Below are 13,348 nucleotides of genomic sequence, written 5' to 3'. Positions count from 1 at the left end.
TGACCACGCAGGTGTCCGGTGTCCATGTGTGACCAGGCAAGTGTCCGGTGTCCATGTGTGACCACGCAGGTGTCCGGTGTCCATGTGTGACCACGCAGGTGTCCGGTGTCCATGTGTGACCACGCAAGTGTCCGGTGTCCATGTGTGACCACGCAGGTGTCTGGTGTGTATGTGTGACCACGCAGGTGTCTGGTGTGTATGTGTGACCACGCAGGTGTCCGGTGTGTATGTGTGACCACGCAGGTGTCCGGTGTGTATGTGTGACCACGCAGGTGTCCGGTGTCCATGTGTGACCACGCAGGTGTCCGGTGTCCATTTGTGACCACGCAGGTGTCCGGTGTCCATGTGTGACCACGCAGGTGTCCGGTGTCCATGTGTGACCACGCAGGTGTCCGGTGTCCATGTGTGACCACGCAGGTGTCCGGTGTCTATGTGTGACCACGCAGGTGTCCGGTGTGTATGTGTGACCACGCAGGTGTCCGGTGTCCATGTATGACCACGCAGATGTCCGGTGTCTATGTGTGACCACGCAGGTGTCCGGTGTCCATGTGTGACCACGCAGGTGTCCGGTGTGTATGTGTGACCACGCAGGTGTCCGGTGTCTATGTGTGACCACGCAGGTGTCCGGTGTGTATGTGTGACCACGCAGGTGTCCGGTGTCCATGTGTGACCACGCAGGTGTCCGTGGTCCATGTGTGACCACGCAGGTGTCCGGTGTCCATGTGTGACCACGCAGGTGTCCGGTGTCCATGTGTGACCACGCAGGTGTCCGGTGTCCATGTGTGACCACGCAGGTGTCCGGTGTCCATGTGTGACCACGCAGGTGTCCGGTGTCTATGTGTGACCACGCAGGTGTCCGGTGTGTATGTGTGACCACGCAGGTGTCCGGTGTCCATGTATGACCACGCAGGTGTCCGGTGTCTATGTGTGACCACGCAGGTGTCTGGTGTCCATGTGTGACCACGCAGGTGTCCGGTGTGTATGTGTGACCACGCAGGTGTCCGGTGTCTATGTGTGACCACGCAGGTGTCCGGTGTGTATGTGTGACCACGCAGGTGTCCGGTGTCCATGTGTGACCACGCAGGTGTCCGGTGTGTATGTGTGACCACGCAGGTGTCCGGTGTGTATGTGTGACCACGCAGGTGTCCGGTGTGTATGTGTGACCACGCAGGTGTCCGGTGTCCATGTGTGACCACGCAGGTGTCCGGTGTCCATGTGTGACCACGCAGGTGTCTGGTGTCCATGTGTGACCACGCAGGTGTCCGGTGTGTATGTGTGACCACGCAGGTGTCCGGTGTGTATGTGTGACCACGCAGGTGTCCGGTGTCCATGTGTGACCACGCAGGTGTCCGGTGTGTATGTGTGACCACGCAGGTGTCCGGTGTGTATGTGTGACCACGCAGGTGTCCGGTGTGTATGTGTGACCACGCAGGTGTCCGGTGTCCATGTGTGACCACGCAGGTGTCCGGTGTCCATGTGTGACCACGCAGGTGTCTGGTGTCCATGTGTGACCACGCAGGTGTCCGGTGTGTATGTGTGACCACGCAGGTGTCCGGTGTGTATGTGTGACCACGCAGGTGTCCGGTGTCCATGTGTGACCACGCAGGTGTCTGGTGTCCATGTGTGACCACGCAGGTGTCCGGTGTGTATGTGTGACCACGCAGGTGTTCAGTGTATAATCATTGATCACAGTTGTGTTTAGCGTGTTAGCTGTAGCTTGTGTTGCCATAGTGACCAGCATTTGTGCAGAGGTTTAAGATGCTAACTCAGTTCTGACTTTTTCTCGTTTCTCAGACGACGAGGAGCTGGAGGCGGAGTCTGTCATTGATCCTGGGATGGAGTACGTCCCCCCCAGCTCTGCTCTGATTGGCCGAAAGAAGGCCCGCCCCCCTGCCTCTGCCTCGATCAAACGTGAGGTGGAGAGCGAGGATGAGGAGGCGGACAAATCTCGCTGCACTAACGAGGCTAACGAGCGCTGCAAACAGACTGTCCTATTGGAGCCGGCCTCTGCTGTGGGGGGTGGGGCTTCACGCGGCCCACGCTGCATTCCCATTGGTCCGTACGAGGAGCGTCTGTTGCTACGGCGACTAGAGGCGTGTCCGTTAGCGTTAGCAGTGACACCAAGTGCTAAACGTCTGCGAAGAAAACTATTGGTGCGACAAGAGAAGAGAAGCAGAGGACTCCCCCTGCTGGACGTGGACCGAGCTGCAAGCGCCGCCATGAGTCTGGTGAGGACTGTAGAGACTCAACGTGAGTCTGGTGAGGACTGTAGAGACTCAACGTGAGTCTGGTGAGGACTGTAGAGACTCAACGTGAGTCTGGTGAGGACTGTAGAGACTCAACCTGAGTCTGGTGAGGACTGTAGAGACTCAACGTGAGTCTGGTGAGGACTGTAGAGACTCAACGTGAGTCTGGTGAGGACTGTAGAGACTCAACGTGAGTCTGGTGAGGACTGTAGAGACTCAACGTGAGTCTGGTGAGGACTGTAGAGACTCGAGTCTGGTGAGGACTGTAGAGACTCGAGTCTGGTGAGGACTGTAGAGACTCAACATGAGTCTGGTGAGGACTGTAGAGACTCAACGTGAGTCTGGTGAGGACTGTAGAGACTCAACGTGAGTCTGGTGAGGACTGTAGAGACTCAACGTGAGTCTGGTGAGGACTGTAGAGACTCAACGTGAGTCTGGTGAGGACTGTAGAGACTCGACGTGAGTCTGGTGAGGACTGTAGAGACTCAACGTGAGTCTGGTGAGGACTGTAGAGACTCGAGTCTGGTGAGGACTGTAGAGACTCAACATGAGTCTGGTGAGGACTGTAGAGACTCAACGTGAGTCTGGTGAGGACTGTAGAGACTCAACATGAGTCTGGTGAGGACTGTAGAGACTCGACGTGAGTCTGGTGAGGACTGTAGAGACTCAACGTGAGTCTGGTGAGGACTGTAGAGACTCGACATGAGTCTGGTGAGGACTGTAGAGACTCGACATGAGTCTGGTGAGGACTGTAGAGACTCGACATGAGTCTGGTGAGGACTGTAGAGACTCAACGTGAGTCTGGTGAGGACTGTAGAGACTCAACCTGAGTCTGGTGAGGACTGTAGAGACTCAACGTGAGTCTGGTGAGGACTGTAGAGACTCAACCTGAGTCTGGTGAGGACTGTAGAGACTCAACGTGAGTCTGGTGAGGACTGTAGAGACTCAACGTGAGTCTGGTGAGGACTGTAGAGACTCAACCTGAGTCTGGTGAGGACTGTAGAGACTCAACGTGAGTCTGGTGAGGACTGTAGAGACTCAACGTGAGTCTGGTGAGGACTGTAGAGACTCAACGTGAGTCTGGTGAGGACTGTAGAGACTCAACGTGAGTCTGGTGAGGACTGTAGAGACTCAACGTGAGTCTGGTGAGGACTGTAGAGACTCAACGTGAGTCTGGTGAGGACTGTAGAGACTCAACGTGAGTCTGGTGAGGACTGTAGAGACTCAACGTGAGTCTGGTGAGGACTGTAGAGACTCAACGTGAGTCTGGTGAGGACTGTAGAGACTCAACGTGAGTCTGGTGAGGACTGTAGAGACTCAACCTGAGTCTGGTGAGGACTGTAGAGACTCAACGTGAGTCTGGTGAGGACTGTAGAGACTCAACGTGAGTCTGGTGAGGACTGTAGAGACTCAACGTGAGTCTGGTGAGGACTGTAGAGACTCAACGTGAGTCTGGTGAGGACTGTAGAGACTCGACGTGAGTCTGGTGAGGACTGTAGAGACTCAACGTGAGTCTGGTGAGGACTGTAGAGACTCGACATGAGTCTGGTGAGGACTGTAGAGACTCGACATGAGTCTGGTGAGGACTGGAGTAGTCCTACTGTGGATCAAACCTGCTTTTCCTTTATCAGGTGGGCGGAGTCTACAGTGCACAGCTGGGCGGAATCTACACTGCTCAGGTGGGCGGGGCCACGCACAGAGCGACCAATGGCGATGCGCGGATCCTTGACAGATTCCAGGTCTGACTTCACACAAACCTTTCAGCTCTTCATGGCTCAGTCACCATGTTTTAAATGTTTTAAACATTATAAATGTTTCAAACACCCCGGTCCGGTCTGACCCCTGACTGACCCCGGTCTGACCCCTGACTGACCCCGGTCTGACCCCTGACTGACCCCTGACCTTGTGCAGAGTCCCGGCTGCAGTCGTCGTCGTCAGACTCTGAGTTCAGTGTCGTTTTTCCACCGCGTGACGGGAGCCGAGTCCAACCTGAACCAGAGCATCAGGAGCCCCTACACTGACCGCCTCCTGAAGCCCTACATCAGGTACTGACCAGGACTAAACCAGGACTAAACCAGGACTAAACCAGGTCTAAACCAGGTCTAAACCAGGTCTAAACCAGGTCTAAACCAGGTCTAAACCAGGTCTAAACCTGGTCTGAACCAGGACTAAACCTGGTCTGAACCAGGTCTAAACCAGGTCTAAACCAGGTCTAAACCAGGTCTAAACCAGGTCTAAACCAGGTCTAAACCAGGTCTAAACCAGGTCTAAACCAGGACTAAACCTGGTCTGAACCAGGTCTAAACCAGGTCTAAACCAGGTCTAAACCAGGACTAAACCAGGTCTAAACCAGGTCTAAACCAGGTCTCAACCAGGTCTAAACCAGGTCCAAACCAGGTCTAAACCAGGTCTAAACCAGGTCTAAACCAGGTCCAAACCAGGACTAAACCAGGACTAAACCAGGTCTAAACCAGGTCTAAACCAGGTCCAAACCAGGTCTAAACCAGGTCTAAACCAGGTCTAAACCAGGACTAAACCTGGTCTGAACCAGGTCTAAACCAGGTCTAAACCAGGTCTAAACCAGGTCTAAACCAGGACTAAACCTGGTCTGAACCAGGTCTAAACCAGGTCTAAACCAGGACTAAACCTGGTCTGAACCAGGTCTAAACCAGGTCTAAACCAGGACTAAACCAGGTCTGAACCAGGTCTAAACCAGGTCTAAACCAGGACTAAACCAGGACTAAACCAGGACGAAACCAGGTCTAAACCAGGACTAAACCAGGACGAAACCAGGACTAAACCAGGTCTAAACCAGGACTAAACCAGGACTAAACCAGGACGAAACCAGGACGAAACCAGGTCTAAACCAGGTCCAAACCAGGACTAAACCAGGACTAAACCAGGACTAAACCAGGACTAAACCAGGACTAAACCAGGACTAAACCAGGACGAAACCAGGACGAAACCAGGTCCAAACCAGGACTAAACCAGGACTAAACCAGGACTAAACCAGGACTAAACCAGGTCTAAACCAGGTCCAAACCAGGTCTAAACCAGGTCCAAACCAGGACTAAACCAGGACTAAACCAGGACTAAACCAGGTCTAAACCAGGACGAAACCAGGTCTAAACCAGGTCCAAACCAGGACTAAACCAGGACTAAACCAGGACTAAACCAGGACTAAACCAGGTCTAAACCAGGACTAAACCAGGTCTAAACCAGGTCCAAACCAGGACTAAACCAGGACTAAACCAGGACTAAACCAGGACTAAACCAGGACTAAACCAGGACTAAACCAGGTCTAAACCAGGACGAAACCAGGTCTAAACCAGGACTAAACCAGGTCTAAACCAGGACTAAACCAGGACTAAACCAGGACTAAACCAGGACTAAACCAGGTCTAAACCAGGACGAAACCAGGTCCAAACCAGGACTAAACCAGGTCCAAACCAGGACTAAACCAGGACTAAACCAGGACTAAACCAGGACTAAACCAGGACTAAACCAGGTCCAAACCAGGTCCAAACCAGGTCCAAACCAGGTCCAAACCAGGTCCAAACCAGGACTAAACCAGGACTAAACCAGGACTAAACCAGGTCTAAACCAGGTCTAAACCAGGACTAAACCAGGACTAAACCAGGTCTAAACCAGGTCTAAACCAGGACTAAACCAGGACTAAACCAGGTCTAAACCAGGTCTAAACCAGGACGAAACCAGGTCCAAACCAGGACTAAACCAGGTCCAAACCAGGTCCAAACCAGGACCAAACCAGGACCAAACCAGGACTAAACCAGGACTAAACCAGGACTAAACCAGGACTAAACCAGGACTAAACCAGGTCTAAACCAGGACTAAACCAGGACTAAACCAGGACTAAACCAGGACTAAACCAGGTCCAAACCAGGTCCAAACCAGGACCAAACCAGGACCAAACCAGGACTAAACCAGGACTAAACCAGGACTAAACCAGGACTAAACCAGGTCTAAACCAGGTCTAAACCAGGTCTAAACCAGGACTAAACCAGGACTAAACCAGGACTAAACCAGGTCCAAACCAGGACTAAACCAGGACTAAACCAGGACTAAACCAGGACTAAACCAGGACTAAACCAGGACTAAACCAGGTCCAAACCAGGACTAAACCAGGACTAAACCAGGACTAAACCAGGACTAAACCAGGTCCAAACCAGGTCCAAACCAGGTCCAAACCAGGTCCAAACCAGGACTAAACCAGGACTAAACCAGGACTAAACCAGGTCTAAACCAGGTCTAAACCAGGACTAAACCAGGTCTAAACCAGGTCTAAACCAGGACTAAACCAGGACTAAACCAGGACTAAACCAGGTCTAAACCAGGACGAAACCAGGTCCAAACCAGGACTAAACCAGGACCAAACCAGGACTAAACCAGGACTAAACCAGGACTAAACCAGGTCCAAACCAGGTCCAAACCAGGTCCAAACCAGGTCCAAACCAGGACTAAACCAGGACTAAACCAGGACTAAACCAGGTCTAAACCAGGTCTAAACCAGGACTAAACCAGGACTAAACCAGGACTAAACCAGGACTAAACCAGGTCCAAACCAGGTCCAAACCAGGTCCAAACCAGGTCCAAACCAGGTCTAAACCAGGACTAAACCAGGACTAAACCAGGTCTAAACCAGGTCTAAACCAGGACTAAACCAGGACTAAACCAGGTCTAAACCAGGTCTAAACCAGGACTAAACCAGGACTAAACCAGGTCTAAACCAGGACGAAACCAGGTCCAAACCAGGACTAAACCAGGTCCAAACCAGGACTAAACCAGGACTAAACCAGGACTAAACCAGGTCCAAACCAGGTCCAAACCAGGACTAAACCAGGACTAAACCAGGACTAAACCAGGACTAAACCAGGACTAAACCAGGACTAAACCAGGACTAAACCAGGTCCAAACCAGGACTAAACCAGGACTAAACCAGGACTAAACCAGGACTAAACCAGGACTAAACCAGGACTAAACCAGGTCCAAACCAGGTCCAAACCAGGACTAAACCAGGACTAAACCAGGTCTAAACCAGGTCTAAACCAGGACTAAACCAGGACTAAACCAGGACTAAACCAGGACTAAACCAGGACTAAACCAGGTCCAAACCAGGTCCAAACCAGGACTAAACCAGGACTAAACCAGGACTAAACCAGGACTAAACCAGGACTAAACCAGGTCTAAACCAGGACTAAACCAGGACTAAACCAGGACTAAACCAGGACTAAACCAGGTCCAAACCAGGTCCAAACCAGGTCCAAACCAGGTCCAAACCAGGACTAAACCAGGACTAAACCAGGTCTAAACCAGGTCTAAACCAGGTCTAAACCAGGTCTAAACCAGGTCTAAACCAGGACTAAACCAGGTCTAAACCAGGACGAAACCAGGTCCAAACCAGGACCAAACCAGGTCCAAACCAGGACTAAACCAGGACTAAACCAGGACTAAACCAGGTCCAAACCAGGTCCAAACCAGGTCCAAACCAGGACTAAACCAGGACTAAACCAGGACTAAACCAGGACTAAACCAGGACTAAACCAGGACTAAACCAGGTCTAAACCAGGTCTAAACCAGGACTAAACCAGGACTAAACCAGGACTAAACCAGGTCCAAACCAGGACTAAACCAGGACTAAACCAGGACTAAACCAGGACTAAACCAGGTCCAAACCAGGACTAAACCAGGACTAAACCAGGACTAAACCAGGACTAAACCAGGTCCAAACCAGGTCCAAACCAGGACTAAACCAGGACTAAACCAGGACTAAACCAGGACTAAACCAGGACTAAACCAGGTCCAAACCAGGTCCAAACCAGGTCCAAACCAGGACTAAACCAGGACTAAACCAGGACTAAACCAGAACTAAACCAGGACTAAACCAGGACTAAACCAGGTCTAAACCAGGTCTAAACCAGGACTAAACCAGGACTAAACCAGGACTAAACCAGGACTAAACCAGGTCCAAACCAGGTCCAAACCAGGTCCAAACCAGGTCCAAACCAGGTCCAAACCAGGTCCAAACCAGGACTAAACCAGGACTAAACCAGGTCTAAACCAGGTCTAAACCAGGTCTAAACCAGGACTAAACCAGGTCTAAACCAGGACTAAACCAGGACTAAACCAGGACTAAACCAGGACGAAACCAGGACGAAACCAGGTCCAAACCAGGACTAAACCAGGACCAAACCAGGACCAAACCAGGACTAAACCAGGACTAAACCAGGTCCAAACCAGGTCCAAACCAGGTCCAAACCAGGACCAAACCAGGACTAAACCAGGACTAAACCAGGACTAAACCAGGTCTAAACCAGGTCTAAACCAGGACTAAACCAGGACTAAACCAGGTCTAAACCAGGTCTAAACCAGGACTAAACCAGGACGAAACCAGGTCCAAACCAGGACTAAACCAGGTCCAAACCAGGACTAAACCAGGACTAAACCAGGACTAAACCAGGTCCAAACCAGGTCCAAACCAGGTCCAAACCAGGTCCAAACCAGGACTAAACCAGGACTAAACCAGGACTAAACCAGGACTAAACCAGGACTAAACCAGGTCTAAACCAGGTCTAAACCAGGTCTAAACCAGGACTAAACCAGGACTAAACCAGGACTAAACCAGGACTAAACCAGGTCCAAACCAGGACTAAACCAGGACTAAACCAGGTCCAAACCAGGTCCAAACCAGGTCCAAACCAGGTCCAAACCAGGTCCAAACCAGGTCCAAACCAGGACTAAACCAGGACTAAACCAGGACTAAACCAGGTCTAAACCAGGACTAAACCAGGACTAAACCAGGACTAAACCAGGACTAAACCAGGACTAAACCAGGTCCAAACCAGGTCCAAACCAGGACTAAACCAGGACTAAACCAGGACTAAACCAGGACTAAACCAGGACTAAACCAGGTCCAAACCAGGTCCAAACCAGGTCCAAACCAGGTCCAAACCAGGTCCAAACCAGGTCCAAACCAGGTCCAAACCAGGACTAAACCAGGACTAAACCAGGTCTAAACCAGGTCTAAACCAGGACTAAACCAGGACTAAACCAGGACTAAACCAGGTCTAAACCAGGACTAAACCAGGACTAAACCAGGTCTAAACCAGGACCAAACCAGGACTAAACCAGGTCCAAACCAGGACCAAACCAGGACCAAACCAGGACTAAACCAGGACTAAACCAGGTCCAAACCAGGTCCAAACCAGGTCCAAACCAGGACTAAACCAGGACTAAACCAGGTCTAAACCAGGACTAAACCAGGACTAAACCAGGTCTAAACCAGGACTAAACCAGGACTAAACCAGGACTAAACCAGGTCTAAACCAGGACGAAACCAGGTCCAAACCAGGACTAAACCAGGTCCAAACCAGGACTAAACCAGGACTAAACCAGGACTAAACCAGGTCCAAACCAGGTCCAAACCAGGACTAAACCAGGACTAAACCAGGACTAAACCAGGACTAAACCAGGACTAAACCAGGTCTAAACCAGGTCTAAACCAGGTCTAAACCAGGACTAAACCAGGACTAAACCAGGACTAAACCAGGTCCAAACCAGGACTAAACCAGGACTAAACCAGGACTAAACCAGGACTAAACCAGGTCTAAACCAGGACTAAACCAGGACTAAACCAGGACTAAACCAGGTCTAAACCAGGTCTAAACCAGGTCTAAACCAGGTCTAAACCAGGTCTAAACCAGGTCTAAACCAGGTCTAAACCAGGTCTAAACCAGGTCTAAACCAGGACTAAACCAGGACTAAACCAGGACTAAACCAGGTCTTGTGTTTCAGGCGTGACTTTGAGACTCGTCCACTGAAGCTTCAGTTTCTCTCTGAGGTCAGAGCCTTTGGTCAGCGTAAAAACCCGGCCTGGATCCCAGAGCCGGATTCTCCCATCGACTTCTGCTACGTGAGACCAAGTCACATCCCGAGCCTCAACGCCATGTGCCACGACGCCTTCTGGCCCGGTAACTCTTCCCACACTCTGTCCCTCCTCCACACTCCGTCTCTCCTCCACACTCCGTCTCTCCTCCACACTCTGTCTCTCCTCCACACTCCGTCTCTCCTCCACACTCTGTCTCTCCTCCACACTCCGTCCCTCCTCCACACTCTTTGTCTCTCCTCCACACTGTCTCTCCTCCACACTCTGTCTCTCCTCCACACTCCGTCTCTCCTCCACACTCCGTCTCTCCTCCACACTCTGTCCCTCCTCCACACTCTTTGTCTCTCCTCCACACTCTGTCCCTCCTCCACACTCTGTCTCTCCTCCACACTCTGTCTCTCCTCCACACTCTGTCTCTCCTCCACACTCTGTCCCTCCTCCACACTCTGTCTCTCCTCCACACTCTGTCTCTCCTCCACACTCTGTCTCTCCTCCACACTCTGTCTCTCCTCCACACTCTGTCTCTCCTCCACACTCCGTCTCTCCTCCACACTCCGTCTCTCCTCCACACTCTGTCCCTCCTCCACACTCTGTCTCTCCTCCACACTCTGTCTCTCCTCCACACTCTGTCTCTCCTCCACACTCTGTCTCTCCTCCACACTCCGTCTCTCCTCCACACTCCGTCCCTCCTCCACACTCTTTGTCTCTCCTCCACACTGTCTCTCCTCCACACTCTGTCTCTCCTCCACACTCCGTCTCTCCTCCACACTCCGTCTCTCCTCCACACTCTGTCCCTCCTCCACACTCTTTGTCTCTCCTCCACACTCTGTCCCTCCTCCACACTCTGTCTCTCCTCCACACTCTGTCTCTCCTCCACACTCCGTCTCTCCTCCACACTCCGTCTCTCCTCCACACTCTGTCCCTCCTCCACACTCTTTGTCTCTCCTCCACACTCTGTCTCTCCTCCACACTCTGTCTCTCCTCCACACTCTGTCCCTCCTCCACACTCTGTCTCTCCTCCACACTCTGTCTCTCCTCCACACTCTGTCTCTCCTCCACACTCTGTCCCTCCTCCACACTCTGTCTCTCCTCCACACTCTGTCTCTCCTCCACACTCTGTCTCTCCTCCACACTCTGTCTCTCCTCCACACTCTGTCTCTCCTCCACACTCTGTCTCTCCTCCACACTCTGTCTCTCCTCCACACTCTGTCTCTCCTCCACACTCTGTCCCTCCTCCACACTCTGTCTCTCCTCCACACTCTGTCTCTCCTCCACACTCTGTCTCTCCTCCACACTCTGTCCCTCCTCCACACTCTGTCTCTCCTCCACACTCTGTCTCTCCTCCACACTCTGTCTCTCCTCCACACTCCGTCTCTCCTCCACACTCCGTCTCTCCTCCACACTCCGTCTCTCCTCCACACTCCGTCTCTCCTCCACACTCCGTCTCTCCTCCACACTCCGTCTCTCCTCCACACTCCGTCTCTCCTCCACACTCCGTCTCTCCTCCACACTCTGTCTCTCCTCCACACTCTGTCTCTCCTCCACACTCCGTCTCTCCTCCACACTCCGTCTCTCCTCCACACTCCGTCTCTCCTCCACACTCCGTCTCTCCTCCACACTCCGTCTCTCCTCCACACTCTGTCTCTCCTCCACACTCTGTCTCTCCTCCACACTCCGTCTCTCCTCCACACTCCGTCTCTCCTCCACACTCCGTCTCTCCTCCACACTCTGTCTCTCCTCCACACTCTGTCTCTCCTCCACACTCTGTCTCTCCTCCACACTCCGTCTCTCCTCCACACTCTGTCTCTCCTCCACACTCCGTCTCTCCTCCACACTCCGTCTCTCCTCCACACTCCGTCTCTCCTCCACACTCTGTCCCTCCTCCACACTCCGTCTCTCCTCCACACTCCGTCTCTCCTCCACACTCCGTCTCTCCTCCACACTCACAGAGCTGGTGCTGTTGTGTGTGTTTAGGGGTGGAGCTGAGCGAGAGCCTGCAGTACCCAGACTTCACGGTGGTGGCGCTCTATAAAAAGGTGGTGGTTGGATTCGGGGTCATGGTTCCTGACGTGAAGTACAACGAGGCCTACATCTCCTTCCTGTTGGTCCATCCTGAGTGGAGACGAGCGGGAATCGGGACCTTCATGATCTACCACCTCATCCAGGTCTGAACCAGTTTAGAACCAGTTTAGAACCAGTTTAGAACCGGCTCTGAACCAGTTTAGAACCGGCTCTGAACCGGCTCTGAACCAGTTTAGAACCGGCTCTGAACCGGCTCTGAACCAGTTTAGAACCGGCTCTGAACCGGCTCTGAACCAGTTTAGAACCGGCTCTGAACCGGCTCTGAACCAGTTTAGAACCGGCTCTGAACCGGCTCTGAACCAGTTTAGAACCGGCTCTGAACCAGTTTAGAACCGGCTCTGAACCGGCTCTGAACCAGTTTAGAACCGGCTCTGAACCAGTTTAGAACCGGCTCTGAACCGGCTCTGAACCAGTTTAGAACCGGCTCTGAAGCGTGTCTCTTTGCAGACGTGCCAGGGGAAGGACGTGACGCTTCACGTCTCGGCCTCAAACTCGGCCATGTTGTTGTATCAGAAGTTCGGCTTCAGGTCAGAAGAATACATCCTGGACTTTTACGACAAATATTATCCTCTGGACAGCTGCGAGTGTCGCCACGCCTTCCTCCTGCGCCTGCGCCGCTGAGCATCGCACGCCGCCCGTGGGCCGCGCCCCGGGACCGTGGGCCGCGCCCCGGGACCGTGGGCCGCGCCCCGGGACCGTGGGCCGCGCCCCGGGACCGTGGGCCGTGGGCCGCGCCCCGGGACCGTGGGCCGTGGGCCGCGCCCCGGGACCGTGGGCCGCGCCCCGGGACCGTGTGATTTCAAAAGAAACAGATTCTGGTTTGTTTTTCTTTCAAAAGCTTCTTAATTAAACGTGTTTCACTCTAAAACGTGTGGATTTTGTGTCACTTTAAATGTTGTTTTCTAACAGTTTGGGACGGGTCATGTGATCCAGCGGGTCATGTGATCCAGCGGGTCATGTGATCAGCAGCGGGTCATGTGATCAGCAGCGGGTCATGTGATCTGTTGATGTCTTGATTTTGTTTTGTCCTCTAAAAGGTCATTTATTCCTTTTTTTTTCTTTTACTGTTTTATTTTTCATCAGAACATAAAACATACACAAAATCAACAACGCTTAT

General features: G+C 52.5%; 1 protein-coding gene across 2 annotated transcripts in view; it reads left to right on the top strand.

The window, feature by feature from the left end:
• The window catches only part of kat14 (lysine acetyltransferase 14), a 21,819-nt gene extending 8,716 nt beyond the window's left edge, over positions 1 to 13,103 (top strand). For both annotated transcript variants that reach the window (XM_072459722.1, XM_072459721.1), the window contains exons 7-12: positions 1,795 to 2,228; positions 3,878 to 3,985; positions 4,158 to 4,291; positions 10,059 to 10,234; positions 12,124 to 12,314; positions 12,679 to 13,103. In XM_072459722.1, coding sequence (XP_072315823.1) covers positions 1,795 to 2,228; positions 3,878 to 3,985; positions 4,158 to 4,291; positions 10,059 to 10,234; positions 12,124 to 12,314; positions 12,679 to 12,852 — 1,217 coding nt within the window. In that variant the 3' untranslated portion in view covers positions 12,853 to 13,103. The remainder of the gene's footprint in view (positions 1 to 1,794; positions 2,229 to 3,877; positions 3,986 to 4,157; positions 4,292 to 10,058; positions 10,235 to 12,123; positions 12,315 to 12,678) is intronic.
• The last annotated feature ends 245 nt before the right edge of the window (positions 13,104 to 13,348 follow it).

This window comes from Eucyclogobius newberryi, unplaced genomic scaffold (genome assembly GCF_026437365.1).
Source record: "Eucyclogobius newberryi isolate DKJ021-1_F unplaced genomic scaffold, fEucNew1.0.hap1 SCAF_260, whole genome shotgun sequence".
In the NCBI taxonomy this organism is placed as follows: Eukaryota; Metazoa; Chordata; class Actinopteri; order Gobiiformes; family Gobiidae; genus Eucyclogobius; species Eucyclogobius newberryi.
The sequence above is the reverse complement of the archived record's forward strand: the minus strand, read 5'-3'. Positions and strand labels throughout refer to the sequence as shown.